The sequence below is a fragment of the Coloeus monedula genome (genome assembly GCF_965178545.1).
Source record: "Coloeus monedula genome assembly, chromosome: 4".
NCBI lineage: Eukaryota > Metazoa > Chordata > Aves > Passeriformes > Corvidae > Coloeus > Coloeus monedula.
The window spans coordinates 66,525,123-66,549,944 of NC_138784.1; the positions used below are offsets into that span (position 1 = coordinate 66,525,123).

At 36.7% G+C, this 24,822-nt stretch overlaps 1 protein-coding gene across 4 annotated transcripts in view; it reads right to left on the reverse strand.

The window, feature by feature from the left end:
• Positions 1-7,719: 7,719 nt before the first annotated feature.
• CACNA2D1 (calcium voltage-gated channel auxiliary subunit alpha2delta 1) overlaps positions 7,720-24,822 on the reverse strand; it is a 365,472-nt gene continuing 348,369 nt past the window's right edge. For 2 of the 4 annotated variants that reach the window (XM_082280237.1, XM_082280236.1), the window contains exons 37-39: positions 24,234-24,346; positions 21,148-21,230; positions 7,720-12,314 (exon numbers count right to left, since the gene is read on the reverse strand). In XM_082280237.1, the coding sequence (XP_082136363.1) occupies positions 12,198-12,314; positions 21,148-21,230; positions 24,234-24,346 (313 nt within the window). In that variant the 3' untranslated portion in view covers positions 7,720-12,197. Of the gene's footprint in view, positions 12,315-19,462; positions 19,883-21,147; positions 21,231-24,233; positions 24,347-24,822 lie in introns of those variants that run through there. The other 2 variants (XM_082280239.1, XM_082280238.1) reach the window with 2 other exon arrangements.

Genomic DNA, 24,822 nt, shown 5'->3' on the forward strand with positions numbered 1-24,822 from the left:
CCTGCAAATATTGTTTGCTGGAGCAACCAGACAGCCTTACCAGAAACCTCAGAAAGCTTTTCCATAAATACCATTTTTCTTTCAGGACAAATGTTTCTTCAATTTCTGCCACCAGAAATAAAATAAGAACTTTGTCCTTTAACTGTTATAACATACTATTAGTAATACAAAAAGGGGAAAGAGACAGCCTGCTACATATATTCTACCTCTACCGATCACAGTTGTTGAGTCAAAAGCTGTTAATCTATTTGACATAGTTTTATCATCTACAGTAGTATACTCTCCAGCTTTACCCTGCTTCTGAGAGAAAAATATGAAAAAAAGAATACATAATTTTCTTCTAATATCCATAATTTATAACTGTACAGACTTTAATTCATGATTTACTAATTGAAATATATTTAAAAAATACGTTCAGCAAGTGACCTTCCTTCTCAAGCTCTATCACGCTTTCTTAAGGTTAAGTCAACAACAGTGGAACCCAAGATGAAAGATAAATCACCTTTAAAAATATTAATCATGAATTGTAAGAAAATATGAGACAAAATATCAGTGAAGTAATTTAAAAAATATTCACATCATTTTATAGTCTGCATCTGGTTCTATTTCATATAAATGGAAGTTAGAGATCTACAACCTTTTGGTTAGTAACAGATGCTGTCATGAAGTTGATCATTTTTGCATAAGCAAAAGTGAAACAGAATAATTGCAGGCCACCCAATGCTTCCAAAGGCAGTCGCCTGGCACAGCCAGAGATTGCACTGGTCCATGAAGAACTATATCCAGGCACTCTAGACATACTTTTCAAATTTTATCATCTGTGGCTTTAATTATGAATTTCATCAGTCAGGTTTTCTTCTGGTGAATCAGTCAGGTTTTCTTCACCTCTTCAGTGGTGAGCAATGCCTTCAGAGGCAGAGGCTGAGGGTAACTCTCTGCGTGCAGAAATGTTTGAAAGGTGCCTGTAGGTGCTGCAAGCAGCACTGCTGGAGCTGCACTGCTGAGCACAGGGGATAAAGTCTGTGAGCAGCCTGTATAGGCCAGGGAGGATGAGAAATGAGTCAGTCATGCAGGCAACAGAGAACAATTGTCACTGTCCTAAATGATGCAAGGAAGCATATGGATGCCAACCTCACTGGATATCAGCATGAACCTCAGAGAGTCTCTGCTTGTGCACACTGTACATCACCCACACAGAGTCTGGCATCTCATGGCTTTGAGTTCTTAAATGACTCTTGCTGTCATTAGCCTGGAGAAAGAGCACCTATCTTTTCTAGTCTGGTTAAGATTCCCCCCAAAGAATGGTTACTATCCTTAATTAAGTATGTCTGCTTTCTAGAAGTGGGTAATCCTTCAATCTGCTCTTTCAGTTTCTGCTCTTCAGAGGGAAATATTGAGCAGTCTTGAAAATACAGTGTTCCTTAGTGCATTATGATGCACAACAGTGTCAGAAAAAACCCAAAACCAAAACACACCAACCAACAAAAAACCCCAAACAAACAAACAAATAAAGCAGCATAGGACAACTTCAAGTATTTAACTTTGGACAAACAGACCTTTAAATTTTAAGTAGACAGTTCATTTATCACGAGCAACATTGTAAGAAGGAACTGAATTTCTACCTGCAATTTAAATACAACCTCCCTGGTACAGAATCATAGAATTTTTAAGGTTGGGAAGGACCACTAGGCTCATCAAGTCCAAGTGTTAATCCAGCATCTCTATGTTCACTACTAAGCCACGGCCACTCCCACATCTTTCAAATACCTCCAGGGATGGTGACCCAATCACTCCCCGGTGCAGCCTGTTCCAATTGTTGGCAACCCTTTTGGGGTTGAAATTTTTCCCAATAACGATGTAAACCTCTTCTAGTACAACTTGAGGCCATTTGCCCTCCTTTTTCCACTTGCTACTAGGTAGAAAATACTGACCCCCACCATGCTACAACCTCTTTTCAGGTAGTTGTAGAGTCTGAACTATATGGAAAGAGCAATATACTACTGATTGAACCACTTTGTTTTTCTGATTTGATCAGATTTAAAGCAGCTATTTGGTTTGGCAAATCTGACTTTAATTTTACCAAAACTTAAAGCTGTGTCTGATAACCTATAAAACTATAGCTATTAAATTCTCTATAAAAGGAACTTTAATAAAAACTTCTATAGTTATTAGAGAAAGCTTATATCCAATATAGCACTCATTTCATATTGCACTTCAAAATGGACAAGCCGGGCTTTGTTTTGATACAGGTTCATTATACACACGTCATAAACTTTGGGGAAAAACACCAAAAGATAGTGCAAAAAGATACTAATATGAAAAAAGGACAAATATTGTGTTTCCTAATGGCAATCAATTCAATCATACATATTTTTTGCTACCTTTTAAAGGTTTATAATCTGGATGTTCTGGGTGGGTAGGCATGTTTAGCAGGGGAAAAAAAACCCAAACAAACTAACAAAACTATTCCACTGTTAACTACTACCATCCTCATCTGCACTGTTTTGGAACTTGATTCTCCGATCCATTGGATTGTGTAAATCAACTAAGTTGCAGGCAAAAGCCTCAGAGATGGTGAAGGCAGTCCAGGGTTAGTTACAGCAGGGCGAATACATCTAAGCTATAAAATAGAGCATTCCACACTATTCTGTTATTTTTAAATGGCTATTAAAGCTATTTAAAAAAAGAGCTCTCTAGTAACAGAATATCCATTTACATGAGACAACTTCTTCTGGAAGCAATAAAGGTGCCTATCTGCGCAGTGCCCAGGATAGGTTTTCATTCAGAAGAGGCCCATTTTCTATTTAAGGCATTTCACTCAAGTAGAGATTCTAAAAGATCAAATATCACACTCTAGGTTCTCCTTCATGCTTTGCAAAGGAGGCCTTACGTGCAAGCTGCTTTAAAACACAGTTTTACTCATGTCATCTGCCAGAATAAAGCACAGTGGGTTCTTTGACCTTGGAAAGCAAAGCACACTGGCAGGTTGCTAGAAGCCTATGGGTAGCATCTAAAAGGCATAAAAATATTTATGTCTGTGTGCATACTTTCCCCTAAAATCTTAATACTTCAAAATCTTAGTTTAATACCTATATCCCCCAAGAGGTGTGGAAGCATTTGGAAGCTATTGTCTCTGACTTACACTTTTTCTCAGTGAAATTTTAGGCAGCTGACAGCTCAAATATTATGTATTTTGTTGAATTTCTTGCTGCTAATAAATGGAGACAGGGAAACAGATACATCAGTTTGCTCCACTTAGGCACACAGCTCTTCCCAACACACCCAGAGAATTATCAGGCAGTGCTGGCATTGCTCAGCAATCACCTCAGCCTGGTGGACACCCTGGGGAGAGCAGGAGGCACTGCTCTGGTGCCAGACATGCCTTCTCTGCAGGATGTTCTAGTTGCAATTTACTTTCCTCTTGACTGTGTTACCCTCACGATTTTGGTTGCACAGCATGTCAGGTTTGAGAGAAGGAAACTTTATGAACTGGATCTCAGATCTCAGGATCTGAGAGTTAAAGCAATGTCCAGCTGAAATAGAAGCAATCTGTCACCACTGTTCTTCCATGCTACTGCCTCAGCTACAGGGTTATGCAAAATTGGATATCATCGCAAGTGGTTATGGAATTTTTGGATGATCAATGTGCAACACATTTTCCAAGCCATAAAATAGTCTACTAAAACCAAATCTGGGGTCAATAATACTTCCTATTCCTAATCCTAAATGCTTAGATTTCAGCACAATTGCTTTCCTTGTGGATGGTGAGACTTTCCATTCACTGAAAATTAAGGATTTATTTTAAAGCTTGACACTGTATGACTTGCTAGATTAGAACTGGACATAAATATAAAAAATCAGAACACTAAATTCAAGTGATTAATGATGTAAATATCCTTCTCAGAAATGTCCTAGAAGTATTGCCTAATTTCAGAATCCCAGATTATAATGCTTATGAACTAAAATGTGACTTAGCCAGGCTTTGGGGCCCCAAACAAACAAAACTGTGGTATCTTGCACCTAGTTAGAGTTACATATTTAACCTTTCCAGAACTCTCTAGATCTTCAAGTTCTACCTATTTCTTCATTTCTTCTCATCCCATAATGGAAAAAAAACAATTTCTAAAAAATAAAATAAAATTGCATTAACAAAAGGAAAACAAATGCTTAAAGCTTCTTACTCTTCTTATTGCAGACATGTCTTCAAGAGCCTGATGGCAAGACCATTCAAGGTAGCCAACCAACCGGTAGGCTAGATTTCACTGCTGCCTCTTAATGTAAGTGCTCAGATTCCCTCTCCCATAGATACTCTCAGACTAAAGAAAGACTAAAACCAGACCTTACACTTTTGAGACGTACTATATGTGGAAGCACTTGATGCAAAAGATGAGTAACATCCCCTTTACCACCACCACTATCTCCCGTCGCCTTTGGAAGGCATCCAGTGTTGGCTCAGACTGTGCTCCAACCACAGACACCAAACAGGCTCCTCTCAGAGCCTGGAGTTTGGCATCTCTTCCGCCATGTCTGCATATGGACACATGCAATTGCATAAGGCAATGTCCTTTAAAGAAGATGTAGGTCTGTATCGTTCCCTGGAAGCTATGAGCCTGGATTTCACAGCTGCCTTGCCTTAGGGCGAATTTACTGAGCCCAGACATTCATCCTAGGAAGTAGATTGATCCAGCAAAGCAGAAGAGTCAAATTTTGAATGCACATGTCTCCACTGCTTGCTTTTTCTCTGGATCTAGCAGCCTCATGCCACAATTTCCATAGAAGGGTGTGCATGCAAATGCAACAGCAGTAAGACCCCCAGTGGCTGGTCATTGGGAGAGTTTTCCCTACTCTATGTCTGCATGGTGTGGATCTCCCCTGTTCAGCCCAGGAACACAGTGCTCACCTAGTGAATCCCACTGTACATGATTTAGCCCCAGGTTCTCAAAGATTCCCTGCCTGTTATTTCCCACACTGGTATTCCCAAAAGATGTCACAAGCAAAACCTATCATTATATGGGTCTTTTCTTTTTTTGTGCTGACTACAGCCAAGCAGGAGAGGAGAATGTTCCTAATTTCTAACCCACTTGAAATTAGGTATTATGGTATCTTTTTAGGCAGAGCAGACCCCCAGTGGCTGCAATTTTCTCTTAGAGTTAATTAATTCCTGTAGATTAATTAATTCCTGAAGATCCCAGAGCTTATATGTCAAAGTGACTAACCCGTACCGTAATGAGCACTACTTGGACTCTCAAAATAGCCTACAGGAATAATACATGCTAACCACACATACCAAAACATTTTGCTGTTAGTCAGTGTTCCAAGCATGTTAATTAACCTTTCCATAGTGTCTGTATTACAGTGCTCAAAAAATTTATTTTTTAATAATCAGGCCACAAAACAGAGGCTGAGATCACAAGTGTCTGGGTCACAAGAAGAGTCTGGGTTAAAGCCACAAAAGCTAAATGGAAATTCTGAGCGAGATTCCATTCCCAACTCCACATTTTATTTTGTTGATGAAATAACTAATTCAGTGGCTGAAAAAATAATTGAAAGAGACCTTTGAAAAAGAAGAGTGAATAACACCGAAGTCCTATATTTCATATTTCCTTCTCAAAACAGCTGTCAGAAACTAGCAGTGCTAAAAAAAAACAAACAAAAAAGTAATGGATGAAGTAGAAGATGCAGATTTTACTTAATATGTGAACTCCTCTCTTTGAAAAGACATACAATTAAAAGAGCAGTAGAAAAGTCTTTTTAAAGAATTCACCTTCCAATCATTCAGACAGATGGTTAAAGCCTGTCTGGGCCTTGCAGCATATGTACCTAACTCCTAAACTCTGTTGACTGTAGAGTAACTCGTGAGCAATTGACAACTACAGCTAGGTGAGGCAAATCACAAACATGTTTATCATTTCCCCAAAGGAAACACTTATTACCAAGTTCTAATACCTGTTCTACACAATATGGGATGTACACTTGGAGATCAAGTCAAGGAAATATTTTTAAAAACCAGAGAAAAAATGAGATTCAAAACCCCAAAAGAAAGAGAAGGGTGGGTGTTCTATTAAAAGGGGCTACTTTGCTAAAAAGTGTCTGGGTTTCTGAACAAGGTTTCAAAAGGAAAGGCCAGCTCCTGAGAATGTGATATTCTCAACCAGAAAGAGAGAGAAATTATTATATACTTAAAACAATTAGGAGTAATACAGTTAGAATTTAGATTAAATCATTCTCCTGGAAAAGTCTCATTTTTCTTTCCTCCTCCCCCATATACACTTTGTGAACAAAAGCTCCTAAGAGGTTATTGGAAAGAGACACATTGTTTTCAATGTCTCTTGCAACAGACAGAGAAAATGTTGTACCATTTAGGGTGGGCATATTTTTCAGTCGAGCATTACAAGGAGGACTGGACTAATAGATGTGACAATGAAGGCATTTTGTAACATCTGTGTTATATGTCTTGATTTCTGTAGATGGTTAGCAGCAACAGAGCTGCATTGGACACTATGAAGGCATCTCTCAAAATAACACAATATGACAGGCCAAGTGCATTCTGGTTTGATTTGCACAAGGGATGAATATAGAATATCTCACCGCAGTGCAGCAATTCCCATATCAAACTGATGAAGTCAAAGATGCTTATAAGTTCCAGGAGTGTGGGGAAAAAACCTTGTGTTGTCCAAGTGTCTTCTCCTTAACTAGTGTATTGTAAGACAGCAATTAAATTAAAGAGGTACAAGAAAGGGATTTTGGGGGTTTATTTATTTCTACATCTCAATGGCAGTCAGCCTACAGAAAACATGATAGAGTGAGTTCAGCATGTGGGGATAATCATGTAGTTAGGAAGCAATGTTTAATCTAGTTGAGGCTGGTAATCTCTGGATGTTGATGCACAGTGTCATGCACTGCCTTGTAGCATTTCCACATGGGTGATCTATTACTTTGCAGCACTAGAATCTGCATTTGATTTCTTATTCTCTTATCTACTCCTCAGGGATTCAGTAAAACAATCAGAATTTTATGACTGCCATTTTCTCTGGGCTGTGACACATTTGCAATCAAGGATTAAAGTCAGGCTTCTAAAGCAGTTACCACTTTCAGCCCTCTGCCCTGCACTTCTGACAGATTGCCAGTGCCACCACAGGAAGTCAGAAACCCAGCAAAGCACCTCCTGAGCACCCCAAGCCTGTTTATTAAGGTACATACATCCACTTTAAATATAGTGCTTAATTAAGAACAGCAGCAGTACAGAAGCTGACTGAATCATGACTCAGTCTTGGTCAGAGGTGGGGGCAACGGCAACAACTTGGGCAGGACCCATCTGAGCCATCTGATTTTATTCTGCTTCTCCATGTGAATGAACTCTTGGACTTCAGCAGTGTTTACAAGTTAGCAAATGGCAACCCTTCCAAAAGCAATTGTTTCAGGAAAACAAGGATACTTCAACTGCCTCAGACTCTTATTTTACTGAGAGCTTTACAGACCCTCAGTTTTAATTGGTTAGATTTTTTCCACTTTTTTTAAATTTTCACAGTTGCAAATGAAACAGAAATGAAGGTTTGCTCTGCATCCTTCTCTGAACCCCATGAAGACCTGCATTAAGTCACTGTCTTCACTCTCTTCAGACACTTGGTTATAATTATATGAAACTCAAAAGTATTATATAGCAAATAATGTAGGCTCTTATTTGTGTGTTTTTATTATACAGAGTGAACAGTAAAATAGTTGTTGATTTTAAATGATAAACTTTTATTCTGAATATACTGTTTTTGCACAATAATTAACACAACAGTTCTAGGATTATAAACTTTTTATAACATTATTGTACAAATTTTTACAAAAAAATTATTTTTTTTCCAGGCTTGTCAAGTTCCACAAAAGTGTCAAGAGAACACAAGAAAAGGGAGAAAGACCTGATTGCCTGGTAAGAGCAACCAAGTCTTTTTTTGCAGAAACGCACACTGAGCATTTCAATAAAAGTATCCCAGAAAGCATGATCCAGACATTCCATACAACACAAGAAGAGAAGACAGCTTTTTCAGATCACAATCGCAATTTCATGGCATCTGAACAAGACAGTATCCCTTTAGCCTCAGTGAAATATTTCTTCAAGATGATGTTTTTCTTTTAAACCATAAACAGGACAGATGCAAGTAGCTGGGAAGAGGGTGAGGCTAACTTTTCAAAACTCTTGAATTGTTTTCAGACACTTTGTTTTAATCTTTTTACAATAGTGTACAATGAGTATTAACAATATTAACATTGTGGTATGAAAAAAATAATAATAAATCTGGCCTTTGTTAAAGGCTCTGATGTCTGATGAAGTTAGGGTAAAATTTATCCTAAGAAAGGAGTTATTAAGGTTTCACCTTAGGTCGACATTCCAAAAACTATCGAGTGCATTGCAGTGCCTTTTAGGCATTCATATATTTTTTAATAACCAGTGTGCTAGCATCGAATTTTTGGATCAGTGATACTGAGGTTGTGTTTTGGAATTAAGTCATATTAAGCATGTTTTTTATGTGTTAATGGGAAAAAAAGGCCTTAATGTCTCTTCAGTGACACCAAAAAGCTCTCAACCACAGCAAGTAACACTTGGGTTGCAAAGGTCACTTAAAAGGGATACTGCCTATTTGAAACCAGTAAGGCCAGGTTTTAAGTTAATAAAAGGAATATTGTAGGAAAACTTACAAATGGCAGCAACACTGTTGTTTTTGTCAAGTTAAGCAGTAAAGCCTCAAGCATTAGAAACATGAAAAAGATCATACTAAAGTCTTAAAGGTATAGGAGCTAAAAATCTTGTCCATCAGACCTGCTATGTCATGTTAAAAACCTGTTACAAATATGGACCACGGTCAGTGTTTTGGCAGTAATGCTGGTTGTTTAAATGAAAAAAATAGAAAGAAACCTTTCATGTTAAGTTCTCAGATCATGTTTTGCACGGTATCATGCTGTAACAACTTTAATGGTGGTTATTTGTCAGATGTAAAATACACTGCATGACTTCTGTGTAAACTGAACCAGTCCCAACAGTTCTCTTAGTGATATTTAAAGGATTTGAGCAACCATCAACAGAACCTTTTATGTGACTTTAAAAAACACAATTTTTAACAATATATTGTATTTAAAAATATCTTAATTTAAAGCTTACATCAAGGTTCTTTTTTGAAAGACAAAATAAGATGACTATGATGCACTGTGAGAGTAAGGATACTCTTCTGCATGAGAATTTATATTTATTCATGTGAGTTATTTCTATCAGACTGGTATTCACATTTTGAGATAGCTAAAGTTCAGATTGCATTTTTGATCTAAGTTTTCATTTTGCAGATATCAGGGTATTTAAAAAAAAAAAAGTCTTGACCATCACTTGGATATATTCCAATATATGATTTCAAAGTATTTAAAATACTTACTACTTTTTAAAGTATTAATCAGATGGGTATAATGTTGGCTAAATGTTTATATAGAATGTTATAATGTTAGTTGGAAGGCTAAATGTTTATATAGAAACATATTCCTTCAGGGAATATGCCCTAGAGGGGCAAAGGAGAGGAGCAAAGGACATTGCCCTCTTTGGATCACCCAGGAGGGCTATGTGTCGGCATGGCATGGGCTTCTCCCTCCTTTTGCATTTGAACACTCTAAGGGAAGTGGGATGAGAGCAAAAGCTACAGATGTTTTCTGTGGCAGCATGACTTTGTGCCATCTTTCTTTCTCCCTACAAACACTAATCAAATGTTTACTAAGTAACTCCAAGTATAGCCTACCAGCATAATGAAAGTGTTTTAAAATGTTAAACAGTGTAACTTCTCCATGAAGGGTTTCTTTTGGGAAGCTAAGTGAAAACTATAGAGAACTTAATGTAATGATCTTTCAAGAAATTAAAAGAGCAAAACACAAACTAATGTGTATTTAAAGTAACCTCAGAGTAAAAGCAGTGAGTGCAGTAAGTATTGGCCTAATCCTAAAAAACTTGCTCCTCCCATAAAATGTCAATTGCCAACATTAAGGAAAAATACTGGATGCAGTCTTGGCATTAGAGACACTCAACCAATTTTTGTATCAGGTGAACTGTAGCACTATGACTGGAAGGAAGAGCTCCAAGTTTATCTTCACCCATATCATCAACATTAGCTCACCTTCCCTGAGGAGGACCTGAAGTCATCCAACACAGTTAATTTTACTTTTAACCCCATGACATTGCTAGATACATATTTTTTAAAAATCTAGATTTCATCACTGAACAAAAGGTCAGGGTTTTTTTTTTTTCACTCACTGTATTCCCAAACATGAGAAAAGACATAGCTGGAGCCGAGGTACATGAGAAACAATGAACCAGCCATGAGTACAACTACAGTAGACATCTGATTGTTCAAGCCATGCCATGGCTTTGAGTAGCTTCTTCAGTTTTCATAGGATATTAATGCATGCCCAATCATTTTTTAAGCTTTTGGCATGATCAAAAATATATCAATCAATTGCCAGCATATATATACTTATGATTTGCATTTTTTATTTTTTAAAGAGCTAGTGTATTGTGCCATATTAATATTTGCATATTGCAGTTGTTAGCAGAACTGTACAATACCAGCAGAGTTGCACATTCATTGGTTTAGCTGTCTTAGCTGTTTAGTTCTGAAAACTAGGAAAAAAAGCGCAAATCATATTTTGCATCAACACTATGCTACACTGTAATATTGTAATTTACTGCACCAATCTTTATCACCAATGAGGTTGTATAAAAACAACTTCTAGAGTTATTATTCACAATCAAGTATCAATGTGCATACATATAGATTCAAGGCTCCCCATTTGTTTATATGTTTTCTAATTGCAGCAACCAGGTTATTTTGCTGTTAAATATGCTATTTTCAATAATAAATAGCAACAGCATAAGTTTTAATATTATGAGTGGGTTTATATGAAGGAAACAAAGGGGGAACCTGATATGAACCTTAGAGAACATATACTTCCAAAAATAAATGTGTTAAATCTGATTTTTATATCCGTAAAATATCTGTACACAGATTTTCATGTGAGATTGCTATTCCGTAAAAAACCCACCTCAACCTTTTGTTACGATAGCTATATTTACCCTATTTTCTCAGCTTTTTCATTGCACAGTATATTCAGAGCTCTGTTTCATAATATAATATAATTTAATATTATTTGATTGCAACACATTGCAATGTTCAGTTTCTCACACAATACAAGAATCACTCAGTTATCTTTCCAATGAACTATACTCTACCATCAAAGAAAACAAACTGAAAAACAATAACATAGCATCATCATCATGCAAAATACCCCTGGAAACCAACGTTCAAATATCACAAAGACATTTTTTATTCACAAGCATTTTTTGTTTCAGCCTTTGAAGAATTTCTACTTGCTTTATATGTAACTGCATTGTGAAAAGGAGGTGAATATTACATTGAAATTAATTTTTTTTCTGACAGAAGATGACACCAAGTTTAAGACAAAAATCACTTTTTAGTTACACTTTCCACTACCTTTGTATTTTGAAATACAGAAGATTTCTCCCTTCCTTCCTTTCTACATACAATATCAACCTACTAAAACTTAGCTGGCTGCATGATTCCTTTTTGGAAGAATTAACTACTCATCATAAAGCATTCCAATCATGCTGAACTTCTGGTGAAGACTGGCCAATATTTTCACTTTGCTCAACTAGTTTGGACAAAACTGATGCTAAAAGCAGCCATCATGGTGCTAGTAATGTGTATTGGGGAGAACATTTTCCTTTTTCTTTTTCTTTGTTTTTTTTTTGGTTTTTAAACAACTGTTCATGTAAAAGAATATAAACTTCAAGATATCCAAAGCTTAAAAGAAATTAAAATCATATACATAAGCTGTTTTTAGGGGAGCCCTTTTACATGAAGTCATCAAGATTACAACAACAAACAAACAAACAAACAAAAGGTTTTAGATTTCCCCGGTGAAGCACGTACAGAAATCTGTTTGGATGGTGTAGATGATGCAGCATTCACACATGGTTAAGGATCTGACACTCCAACATGCAGGCATCGTGGTGCCTTGATGAGTCTCACAACGCGTGATAACCACACGAGCACTGCTGTTCTGCTGCTGTCTCAATAGCTGACCCTTTCGACAATGGAACTGAGGCTATCGTTTTGGCCAGGTCTTGATTAAGTTATGTAGGTTTTGGTTTAGCAAGGTCATAACTGGCAGTGTCTGCTGCCAGATAACAGCCAAAGCAGGACCAACTGAATTGGTACCATAGACCACAGTGATGGACTCAGACCAGAGGCCCCACCGCAGTCAGCCGAATCCTCCTGTCGACAAGAAAAGAAGAAATCATTTAATATTAATTACAGTGAGGTTGCTTGAGAAGTAACCTACAGCTTAGTTTTCAACATTTTGAACTATCCTCGAGGCATCCTTTTTTGGTCTTATATATGTTATTTTGCTAAAATAACAGTAAAATAATTCCTGGACGTTCCTCTGATTTTTGATACAAAGAGTGGCATTATTACTTTAACTATAAACATGGGAGGAGTAAATACTTTCAAGGTTTACAGCAGATAGCTATGAACTAGATGGGATATTTACACCATCAATCAAAAAATGTTATGGAATATACCTGGGGGCCCCAATAAACAACATCTATATTCCTTAAAATTACATCAATTTTACAATTCTGAGTATGACTTTATTGTGAGAAAAGATAGAACAGATAACTTTTCAAGATTAGAAAACAAATACCAAAATATGTTTACGTCCATTTCATCAAATGATCACACATTAAAATGAATATGGTCTGCAGGTGAAGATATGATCAAAGAGAATGAAAATCCTTTCTCTGCCTCTGACGCTCTATTCAAGTATGAGAAAAGAATTTTCTCTTGCACTACTTGTACATGCTTGATTCAGTTTTAGGGCTGTCTCTGAGCTGCAGTGCTCTGCCATGAATCAGTAACTATTCCTTATGCCACACAGCAATCACACCACTTTTCCTCATTCTTCCCTGCCATTAATTGCTGTTCCTTGGTACCACTTTGCCTATAATGCTTTATACCTTTCACATGATGGACATATTCATTAGTCTGCCTGAAATACATTTGATACCTATTCTGGAGCCCCTAACACCTTAGACCTTGTTTCTAAGACCTGATACAAACTCTGATTAGTACCTAAAACACCAGGATAATTTTCCAGCCATCCTCTCCCCTCACCACTTTGTCTGATGAGTCTGAGATTTGTGAATAGCTCTGAAGGTTGAAAATATTTAGTCTTTCTCTTGTTTTCACTGTATGCTGTACCCATGGCATAAAAAGACACTTTCCATTTTCCAAGAGATCCCAAGCCTCCAACGCAAGAAGACAGTGTAGGTGGAAAGGAATGTAGGTATATTAGCAACTGGGGAAACTTCTTGAACAGATGCAATATGTGCAGGGAAGGACAGATGACTGAATCTTAACAGTAAGAGTGACTGGCTACTGGCACAGAAATCAAAAAGATTTTAGAACAGAAAGCAGAGGAAAGCCAACAGGCAGGGAAAAGCTCCTGGTTCAGACTGACATGCCACTGAGGCATATGCAATTAATACTTAATATGCCCCAGAAAAGGCTGGAGTGTGTTTGTGCATGCATGTGTGTGTGTGTGTGTCTATTAAAAGGTACAATCAGGGTAAATAAGAAAGAGTCATTAAAAAACCTTTAATTTATTAGCACATCCTTAAGCAAAATTTCCCAGCGCTTCTACACCAATGCTAGGAACATAAAATCAAGACAAAGGGATGAAGACCAATCACCAATGAACTGCCCCAAAATAATACACATATCCAAAACCTAGTGAAAGGAGAATAATCAGTAGGACAGAGCATTTGTCTTACAGCTTTGTAAGAATGGCAGTCCCAGACATACAGCAAAAGGGTACAATGTAAGGGATGACACAAAATGCAACAGCATAAAACTATTACAGGAAAAAGGAAGTGTGATGGAATCTGTGGGTAAGAAATTTCAGTTTCATAATAAAAAATGTAATACCAGGTTTACACTGCTGACCGCCTGATCAAGGGGACAATACCAATGTCATGTGAGATTAGAGAAACCACACAAAGACTGGATCGAAGTCTCATCAAAGAGAGATATAGAGAGCACATTTTTGGATATGATAAAGGACTTTTGGAACAATAAATCTTTGAATCTTTAGTGATGCACAGGGGCAGTTCAAAGTTATTAGTAGAGTTGCTCTATATAGCTCTAGGAGCTCCATAGACCACAATGCAATAGCATTTAGCCTTATTGTGTGAGAGATCAGGGCAAACAAATCCAAACCAAAAAATGTCAATTTAAAGAGAGGTAACTACCTGAAAGTTACCAAAAGCAATTAACCGCCCCCCCCCCCCCCACCATACAACCTCGAAACCAAGAAAAAAGGAAAAACCCTTAACAAACAAAACAGGCCCCCAGAAAACAGAAAAAAACCACTCCTTGAAGTAGTATCTCTAAATGCAAGTTCCTTAAAAGGATTCAGAAGAATATTTAGAAATATTGCATTAGCTAATCAGGTAAAATAATGTCACAATTAGAAAAATCAACTGTACACCACCCACACCCAAAAACCCAACCCCCAAAAAATGAAAATACACCATCATCACCCTCCACCAAGAAACCATACAACCTTTAAGAAAACTCAAAATAAACACCCCTGCATGAATCTGTAGGGAACTTAAATACACTGTCATAGAGAAAATGTTAGTATTTAAGAAATCAAGTTTACACAAATGGGCAAGAACAAATACATAAAAATGGCAGATTGGATATAAACAGGAAATAAAGGGGCTGATAAGGTGTTTTTTATGACCTCCCTGCAGAATACACTGAAAATGATAATAGAAATTTTTGACTAAATCAAAAGCACAAAGCCAAATATGATGTTAGGGCAACTGCTTCCTAATAGAGGTGTAAAGACGGAATTTGGGAATTATTGTACAGAGAAAAGGATTTCAATGAGTTCTTTATATCAGCTTTAATGGATGAAAATTTTAATGGCATTTATTCTACACACAATGCATTCTTTAAAGCTGGTTCCAAAACAGTTTGGAAAAAATATGTAAAATCAGATAAGGCAGACAAAGGACACTCAGTATATTATCAGGAATTATAGCATTTACCAAGAGCCTCCTTTAGAAACTTGGATGTAAAAAAAACCCCAGCAACCCCAAGCCCAAACAAAACCCAAAAAATCAGCATTCAATTTCTTTAGAAAGAAACAGAAATTCATTTTGTCCTAAAGCAAATACCTCATGGTGGCTGCCATTCTTTATTAACAATAGCTTTTTCCAGACATATCTCTGCCATGTGTAGCTTTATAATTTAGTTGTATAGTTTTGGCTCACACTTTTTGGGGTTTCTTTTTGTTTGTTGTTGTTTAGGGTTTTTCTTTGTGTTTTTTTTTTTTTAATTTGTTTTTTTTGGTGGCGTTTTTTTGGCATTTAGTTTTGCTTTTTTTTTGGTAGATTGCACTCTACAAGTTCAAAATTCCTAAGCTTTCTGGTCAACAAGGAAGTCCTAAGTGAACTCTACTGCACCAGATTTGGAATAGGATGCTAAGATTTCAAGAGGCACTGAACTTTCTGGTTTATTTAATTTGGCTCTGTCACTATTTGCATCTGCATTGTGTCTTGTCATGCAGCTTTATTCTAGTTAAAGCACTTAAAAATAACCCTGTTGCTTCTTCCTCACAGTAACTACCACTAAAAACAGAATTATCAGTAAAGGTTTTCTCTCACATGAATTCAGTGAACAGCATTCAGTGTTACCTCTTGGTATTTATTATTCTTGTCACTGAAATTACTTAGAGCAGTCATCTTTGAAGAAAGAGTTGAAAGCAAAGCAGGAGATTTAAAATTTCCAACAGACAGGAGATGTCTGGAGAGTATAAGAAGTAAACTGAAGGTCTTGAACAAAATTGTGCATAACATGAAGGGAAATATTTTTTAAGTGTAAACAACATCCAGTACAGATACAAAACAAGTAGGCCTTCACATATAGAATTATACAGTACTCAGTTTATGTCACCTTGCACTAGGTCAAATATTGTAAATTGTGTCGATAAATTAATCCTACCTCCATAGGTACTTGAAAACACCCTCCATTCTGTTGTCCATTTCTATTTGCTTTATGAGATTTTTTTTTAACCACACCACAATTTATCAACTGCTCTCACATTCAACAGTCATACAGTGTAATATTCTTATTGGGTTGAAAAAAAGTATTTTAATATCTTTTTCTCTCTCCCTAAAACTACACAGAAGTTTTTAAAGGATTCACAATTCACAACAGCAGAGAATATCTTGGAAGCCTTATGCAGGAGAGGCATTGTCTTATTATGAACGACAGCATTAAACTGTACTACACAAAAGTATACAATATTTATACACATACTTCAAGGTTAGTGAGATTTTAACCTCATATTCATGAAAGCCACACTAAATTTCTGAGGTTTTTAGACCAACTTGCCGTGGTAAACCAGCAGTTCTGCCAAGAACAACTTCTAAATATTATCTCTGGAATCAGTTCATTCTTTCATATCCTAAGCCAAGGCAAAAAATAGTAGTGGCAAACAAGGTACAGTAGATCCTATCTGAACTAATTTTTTTCTCCACAGAATTTCACATTGTAATTTTCTTTTATGTTTTAACTGTTGTCAACATTATGGAAAATGTGAAAATATAAAATCAAAAAAGAGGAGGAAATCTGGTTATGTGTTTATTTACATGAATCATAACAATCAAGAATCCCCTGGAAATAAGTGGGATTCCATTCCCAATTTAAAACCAGATTTAGAAAAATGTCACTTTTGAATGGTCTTTAAAATGCCTTTTTTGAAAACACTTCCCCTCTTCTTGAGTTTTAAGAAAACTTCTCAACTGTTTCATGTTAATGTTATTTTTGCGATTTCTTCTAAACTATCTTATAACAAAGATATACAGAATCATTTTATCTTCTCTTTGTATCATCTTAACTCTGTTACTACAATTAGACACTGAACTATTTTTAAGCAGTTTCACTGAAATTTTCCAGCCCATTACATTAATCACACAAATACTGAATAACAGATCAGCTGGGGATGTCCTCTCTTTGTTGTCTTCAAGATTATGTCTGTATATTAATTCTCTTTGAAGAGAGAGAGACTTGTAAAAGAAATTGGAAAGAATTGTTGTAAGGCACTTTCATTTCACCAGAAGTGTATGAGGAATTTCTTGCATTAATAAATCATGTCAAATTTCCTTGCATGCTTGAGGTAGAGAAGTGTCAAATCCAAATGCCATCTCCTTCATGTCATGCCTTACTGTGACAGCTCTAGATAGGGCTATTTTACAGCATCACACGCTATGAAAAATATTCTGTACTTTCAGAATGGAAATGAATGCTTTTATAAAACCATACCTTCATTGTTAAGTGTGAAACCCACATATTCATTGCTATTTATCAACATTTCCTTAAAGACATTGCCAGCCCAAAATTTTAAAAATTCACATGGAACTATAAATACACATATATATATATAAGGCTATACATATACTATATATACGTACACTACATATACACTAAAACTATAAATGCACTTGTTACTCCTTTAGAAGTGCACTATAACTATTTAATGTACTAAAACTTTGTTTTTAAACCATAATAATTCATCAGAACCCATTGTGCTACTCTGACTTATAAAAGGACAAAACAACACCTGCCCAAAGAGCTCTGCTCTGGCCTTTGATATCAATAGGTTACCTCAAAGTTACACCTTTCATAAGCATGTATTTTAAAAGTTTCATATTACATGGAGAACACCTTTGCGTTTACTCAAGAGTCATTTCCAGTTCCAGTGCATGTTCATTCACAGGTTTTGTGTTACCCTCCTTTGTCTGGACTACCACAGGAATCTGTCAAAGGTGTACAGCTACCCATGCACAGATCGGGGACACAGGCAATTCCAACAAGATGTATCCAGCTGCCTGGACTGCTAATCACTCTCAAAGCTCCCACTGACTTCCCTGGAAGCTGATAGAAATAAGACATTGCCAGTAGGGGCTAAAAACTTGTACAGTTCTTTATTCTCAGGCACGGCAAACAAAACCAGTGTGCATGAACAAGTTAAGAGCAAGCCATTCAAGGCAGTGATAATGACTGTTTTGTTATTCTTGATGAAAAGTAAAAAAAAACCCGTCAGGTTACTGAACCTGATCAGCTGGATCGTATCTGTGTTGGCTTCAGTGATTTTAATATAACTACATAGTTAAATGTCCAGAGAGAACCCATTTCCAAAATCACAAAGTTATTAAAAACAAGATGGATGAAAAAAAATTACCTTTATAATTTTCTGCTGCCAAAAGCTTATCAGCTAAAATTATTTTCTGCGGGTTTCTCATCTTAAGTAGAAAGCACATTTTGGGCATAAAGAATTCAGCTCAAGGTGAGTCTCTGCTGCTTTATGTACATTGGACAGTAGCTTTTTAATTAAAAGAAAGCTATGTGCAGAGCAAATTGCATGAGCAAGAGCATGAGATGTTAATCTAGATTTTAATGTGAAATACCGCTGGCTTAAAGAAAGGCCTTTCACCTTTCCCTACAACCTTCTGCCATGGATGTGCAAGTTCCTAGGTTTGCAGAAAACTACATCACTTAGATACAGAATAAGAAACTTCAAAATTATTCAAATAATAAAATGTCAAACAGAATTTAAATACTTTTTCAGTTATATTCAAGAGATATTAATTGAACCTTCCCTTAAGTATAGGGAGAATATAGATTACTGAGAAAATTACTTTTCTAAATTGCTACAATTTTCAGTGTTTCATTACACTAACCCTGAGAAATGCCTTGTAAGCTTTCAGTTCTGCCGTTTGCTTTACTTTGATAGACATGTGAGTATCTCCCTCTAGTGGTTTTCAGAACAATAATGTTGATCAGAACCCCCTTCAGTCACACGTTTTATGTTTTTTAGCTCAGCAGTTCTCTTGCAGACATGTCACTAGCACAGTAATTCATGACACAGTCCCACACCATCAAATGAAATTTCCAGTCTAATTTCCAAGGCTTTCGTTGTAAACCCCAGAGTCTGCATTTGGTCAATATACAGCAACTTATGTAGTTAATTAGAAGAAAAAAACCCACCCTCCACTGTAATCAGACAATATGTTTAGGTTGCCAAAAAATAAGAAGTAAAAATTATTGTTTTACTGAATTCCTAGTTTAACCAAATTGATGCATACTATTATCTTCCATCATTAACTGTTGTGTTCATTTGAATGCAGTGAAAACTCCTTACTCTCCTCAATAGCAGCACTCATACACAGCACTCATCCTATGCTACCCATAAGTAAAGCTTTATTTCCGCAGGTAGACTGTCTTTTCTATTTGCTTTGTATCTTTATTTGTCTCTGTGAAAAAAAATTTCTTCTTCTGTTCATTTTAACAAGGACGAGGGAAAAATGCTTGTAAGTGAAGGATATGGACTCATCTGGTACATGTGTAATCTCAAAGAGCCAACCATATAAACCCAACAGGTTCCCTTGTCTTTGTATGTTCTATGGGAGAGGCCCTTGTGTTTATTAATTGTGATTTATAAGGCTCCAGACAGGTTTTTTTTCAATATTTAATTTCCCTTAATATTGCAATAGTAATTTGCTCCAGATTGTTGCTTTTGAGACTCGCTTCATTCTGTTTTCTTTGTATGCTCAGTAAGTAAAAAAGTCTGCTAATTTTTTAAGCCAAGAACAAAACAAAAAATTAGAGAAAGTAACTGACCATCCACACCACATGAAAACTTGCAGAAAAATGAAGATAGGAGCGGACGTCATGGCAGAGGCACGACTCGTTGTGCATATAGGCTGATCCTATTAATAACGGGCAAAGTAGCAAGTAGAGGAAAGGAAAGAAAACACAGAAAAAAAGACATACAAGATGAGATATCATGCAGATTGCTGGCAGTTAGCAGAGTTAATGTGAAAGCATCCACCCAAGAGCAAGAGATTCACAGCAAATTTTGCAAATAAACTTAACCAAAACAATCCACTGTTACAAAACACATGACTTACACACTGATCAGCACATCAAGCTAGTGAGCAAGAGTTGTACTTTCACACACAATCATATCAGGATGGTTTGGATTATTTATAATGGCTGGATAGCTTTTGGATGGTTTTTCAACTTTATTTTATCTTTGTTGGCCAGTAAGAAGACTTCCTTTTTAAAAGAAAATTTGGTTACTAGAAAAACACATTGAATACCAATTCCCTGGACTTTTTTAACACTACTGACATCTCGGTAATTGCGCCTCATTACAAGAAAAGCAGAGAACATACTGGAACAAATTTTGGTATACAGCAGTTATAGCCAACTAAGTGCAGTGGTTTGTGACAATCTTTCCACTGCAGAAATTGCAGAAACTGAATGAGGCATTAAAAAGAGGTTTTTAAAGTATTTGTTGTATCTAATGCAAGGCACTTCCTTTTTCAGCCCTTTTTGTCTTGAAATTTATTCTGAACAACTTGAATTCAGAATAATCTGTTTCATACCTTTGAAAGGTAATATAGAAAGAATATTAAAAATAATTTAGATATGCTGCACAGTTGTAATTTTTCTCTTTCGAAACGTATGCATTCAATACAGAAGTACTAAACGGCGTAGTTTTGATGATTTCAGTAAAGCAATGCACTTTTATACCTGCTAAGAACATGACCTAAGGGCAGTACAATTTGCCAAATTTGAAACATCCTAAACCACATATAACATTTTTAATAATTTAGCAATATTTAAATAAAAATTTAGAAATATTATTATAAAAATAATACTTCTAAGCCAAGATTATCGTCTACTTGTGCAAGCCATTGAAAATTGCATTTCACAGCACCATACATAGTTTTATGCTCACTGATGAGGAAATCATGTGTGAAAGTGCAATGGTTATAGGAAAGGCAGATAAGAAAGCAGCAGTTAATTTTATGTTAACTGAAATAGAGTGGCTATGGTCTAGAGTGAACAGTATGTTTAGTGATAAGGAAGTTACCAGGCACCAAGGTACATTTAAACACAGTTTTCACTGATCATCTAAAGCTGCTCTACAATTGTTTCTAAAGATGGTCCTAAGTGTCAATTTTACCTGTTTGGCTTCATCAAAACAGATTTCGGGACCTTTTCTGTATCTAGGTTGTTTGACCATTTCACATGGATTTGGCCCTTCATCTGTTTTTCTGGTTAAGGAGTGTGACTGTTTTCCATGCACTGTACATGAGCAGGATAAACAACATTCTGTTTGTATTTTTTGTGGCAGGAGAGAAGATTTATCCTAATTCAGATAGTACTGAAATAAACATCAATATTCACAGTTCCTTGTTTAAATTCAAGAAAACAAACCCAACCATTTAGATAAATCAAAGTGAAATACCTAATTTTTACACTGTTATAATCAAGAAAATAAACTTTCTGCAAGACTTTTTAGAATATTTTCAGATCCATAAACAGAAATAAAAGATTAGTTCTTTTAACATTTTCTGTATTGCTTTTATTATCATTGCACAAATATTGCAGAAAATATTTCACAAAGCAGTAAACTTTCAATGGTGTTATATTAGTTATAGTTAGTTATAGTTATAACTAAACTATAATCAGCTAACCTATAGTTTATGTTACCACTGAGTTACCCCGCTATAATGAAGATACACAGTAAAAGCAATGAAACTTGTTTGGAAAAGTAATGGCATATGCAGGTTGAACATAGCAGTGGAAGCCTATAAAAACTACAGGTTCTACTATGTGTATGCTTATATTACCCCAAATATCATAGAAAAGATCATGCCACTGTAGGCATGTAGCAAATGACAGGAGAACTAATGAGATCCCATTAGCATTTCAGTGATGAAGGCAGACAGAGAAAATGCTGTCCATACTAACATCAGGAGAGAAGGGGGAGCAGTGACACGCTATTAATTAGCTAACTGCAAATGGGAGGTACCACTTTAGCTCACATCTCTGAAATCTGTAATTGCTGGTGATTAGATGTAAACATTGTACTTCACATGTGCCACTGGCTAACGAGGGGCACAAGTCATTGCAGCAGGCTTGAAAGACCAGGATATGGCAAACTGCAAAACAGCCTTCTGGTGAAAGCTGCTTATGTTACTATTCAGTATGTTAAGCTTTTTTTATTCCACTGCAGGTAGTACACATATTAAAGCTATTAAAATAATCGAGTACCAGAACTTATCTTAGTAGCTCTAATTTACACTTGAAGCCATCAAATTCACGCACTACCATGGAGTAGTATGGCAGCTTCAGGGCAACAAGTGGAGAGGCCAAAGGGAAGAGAAGGCAAGATGATGGGGATTTTTTTTCTACAGATCTGCATCTGCCTTCATTCAGATGTTATGAGAGTCATCTCCCCTTTTCTCTGCAGTGGCTCAACTGAAAGGGAAGTTGAAACACAAAAATATTCTAAGAGACCGTGCATAAGCAAAGCTGTACCAGCCAAAAGGAAGCAAAGTGTAATGATAATCATCTAAATAGCACCCAAAGGTCATTTTGCCTGCTTGGGTGATGTTATGCTACATCTGCATTTCACTATGTGCCTTAGTCACAGAAAAGAGAGAATAGTTCAGTAATGCATAGTTGAATTAAAAAAAAAAATAGTTCCTTTAGTCAATATAAGCCCACCCAGCTGCTCTGGCTGCCATTTGAGGTCATTTACTGCTTTCTAGAAGTTTTGGGCTTCACAGAGAAATGCAAGTCATGTGTCCTTTTCCCATCCATCATGCTTCATTTTCTATAGTGAGTGCTGTCTATAAATTCAGACAGTGGAAACAGTTAATGAAAGTGTCATGGACTGAAGCCAATTAGAATATTAGGCTATGTTTACATAGTTCTGTCATGACACTCCAATGTAACTTCCTTTTCAGCCCAAGCGTAGATGGAATTCCGGTTTTATTAATGTGGCAATGAATGCATTGCTTGTGCCAAAGAAACACAGTCATCTGTACTACCATCTGCTTTTCTTCCAGAAGTGGGGGAGGCTGTCTCAACTAACTTCCTGACATGGACAGAGGTATTACTAATTGTTTTCCCTGTTCTGTCACAGTAGTCCAAATTATGGTTTGATTTACCATCTCTGGCATGATGTCCTCACACCTATGTAGAAGAGAATGGCTGAGGTGAATTTCTACTGACCTAGAATGTGTATGTTGGTTGTATGTGTTTCCATCACCATCACCTACAGGTATCTACTGCAGTGAACAGGCTAAAGCAAAGAGATTGGCATGAAGGTGGTTGCAAATTAAAACAGTCTTTCACACGCTTTTAACTTCAATGCTTATGTTGCAAGAACTCTGCCTAGCATGTAAGTCATCTATGTCTCTAGCCAGCTCTGAAGAAATTCTATGCAGCTGGATGAAGTCTAGCCTTTGATGGCTAATGCAGTTTCCACAAATAAGCTCTTGTCTTTGAGCACACACTAAAGTGCCTTCATCAACTAACCATCAGTGCAGCATCTCAGCTTTTCATGACCAAACACTCCTGTCCTGGCCTTTTTGTGTTATTTCTCTAGACAGACATACCCTTGTCTTTTCTAAAGGTTGAATAAACCCAGGACACTCAGACTTTCCTTGCCTGTGCTCTCAGATGCTAACCTCCTTGGTGGCCCTTCAATAGACTTCCTCCTGTGGGACAGTGTGGTCCTGGGAAGCACACAGCACTCCAGATGTACTCTCACCAGTGCTGAAGAGATGGGATGGATCAGTTTTCCCAATCTGCTGACTACACCCTTGCTATCATAGCCTGAGATGCGACCAGCCCACTTTACTGCAAGGCACAGTGCTAACTCATGGTCAACTTCTTGCCCACTATGAACCTCCAGCTCTTTTCTGCAAATCACTTTCCATCCCCAGCCTGTCCAGTTGTGTGCAATTATTCTGTCCTGGGCCCAAAACTTTGCATTCGCTTTTCTGAAACTTCACTAAGTTCCTGCAAGCCCATTTCTGTCTAAATTCTCACAAATAACAGCTTTGCTCTCTACCTCAATGACTGCTGCTTCACATGATTTGTGATGATATCCACAAGTACCTGATACTTCAAGTATTCCAGTGGCAACCATGCTAATATCGTAGATAAGTCAGTCATTTCTCCCCAAATATATTCCAGTACACCATAGCCAGAAATCAATTCACACTACTAAATAACATGATTTTTAAAGGATACCCGGCTTCTCCGCTTGCATCAGTGGCTTTGGGTCACAGGAACGGCACAGCAGTTGGCTGTCACTAATAATGAACACTAGATTGGTGTTTGAAATCTTCTCTGCATGATAAAGTCTGGAAAAAAGCCAACAAAAACCTATGTCTAAATGAAGCAAAGAAAACCATATTTGAGGACACACAGTATCAGAATAAAATAATCCAGCTTCACAGATTTAGTCTGCCTCCTACTGTTTATCATTTTCATTAACAAACAGTAATAAACATTTATAACAAATTTTGTAATCTCTGACATTTCCATCATACCCTCTTTCAAATAGACTTGTTAGTGGAAAAAAATGGAAAAGAGCATAAATGACTTTAATTGAGTTAATTGCTAGCTCTGTACTGCTACCACAGTAGCTGTACTGAGAAATAACATCAGTTCAGCATCAATTAACACTGAAAAAAACCCCAACCACAAGAACAAACAAACAAAACCCCAACACATAAACCTGTCTGTGAGAAGGGCAAGAGAGAAGCATAGGGTATGCATGTCATGTATTGGATGTGTATTTGTTGTATTTTTATGTCCATATAGTTCTCAAAATGTC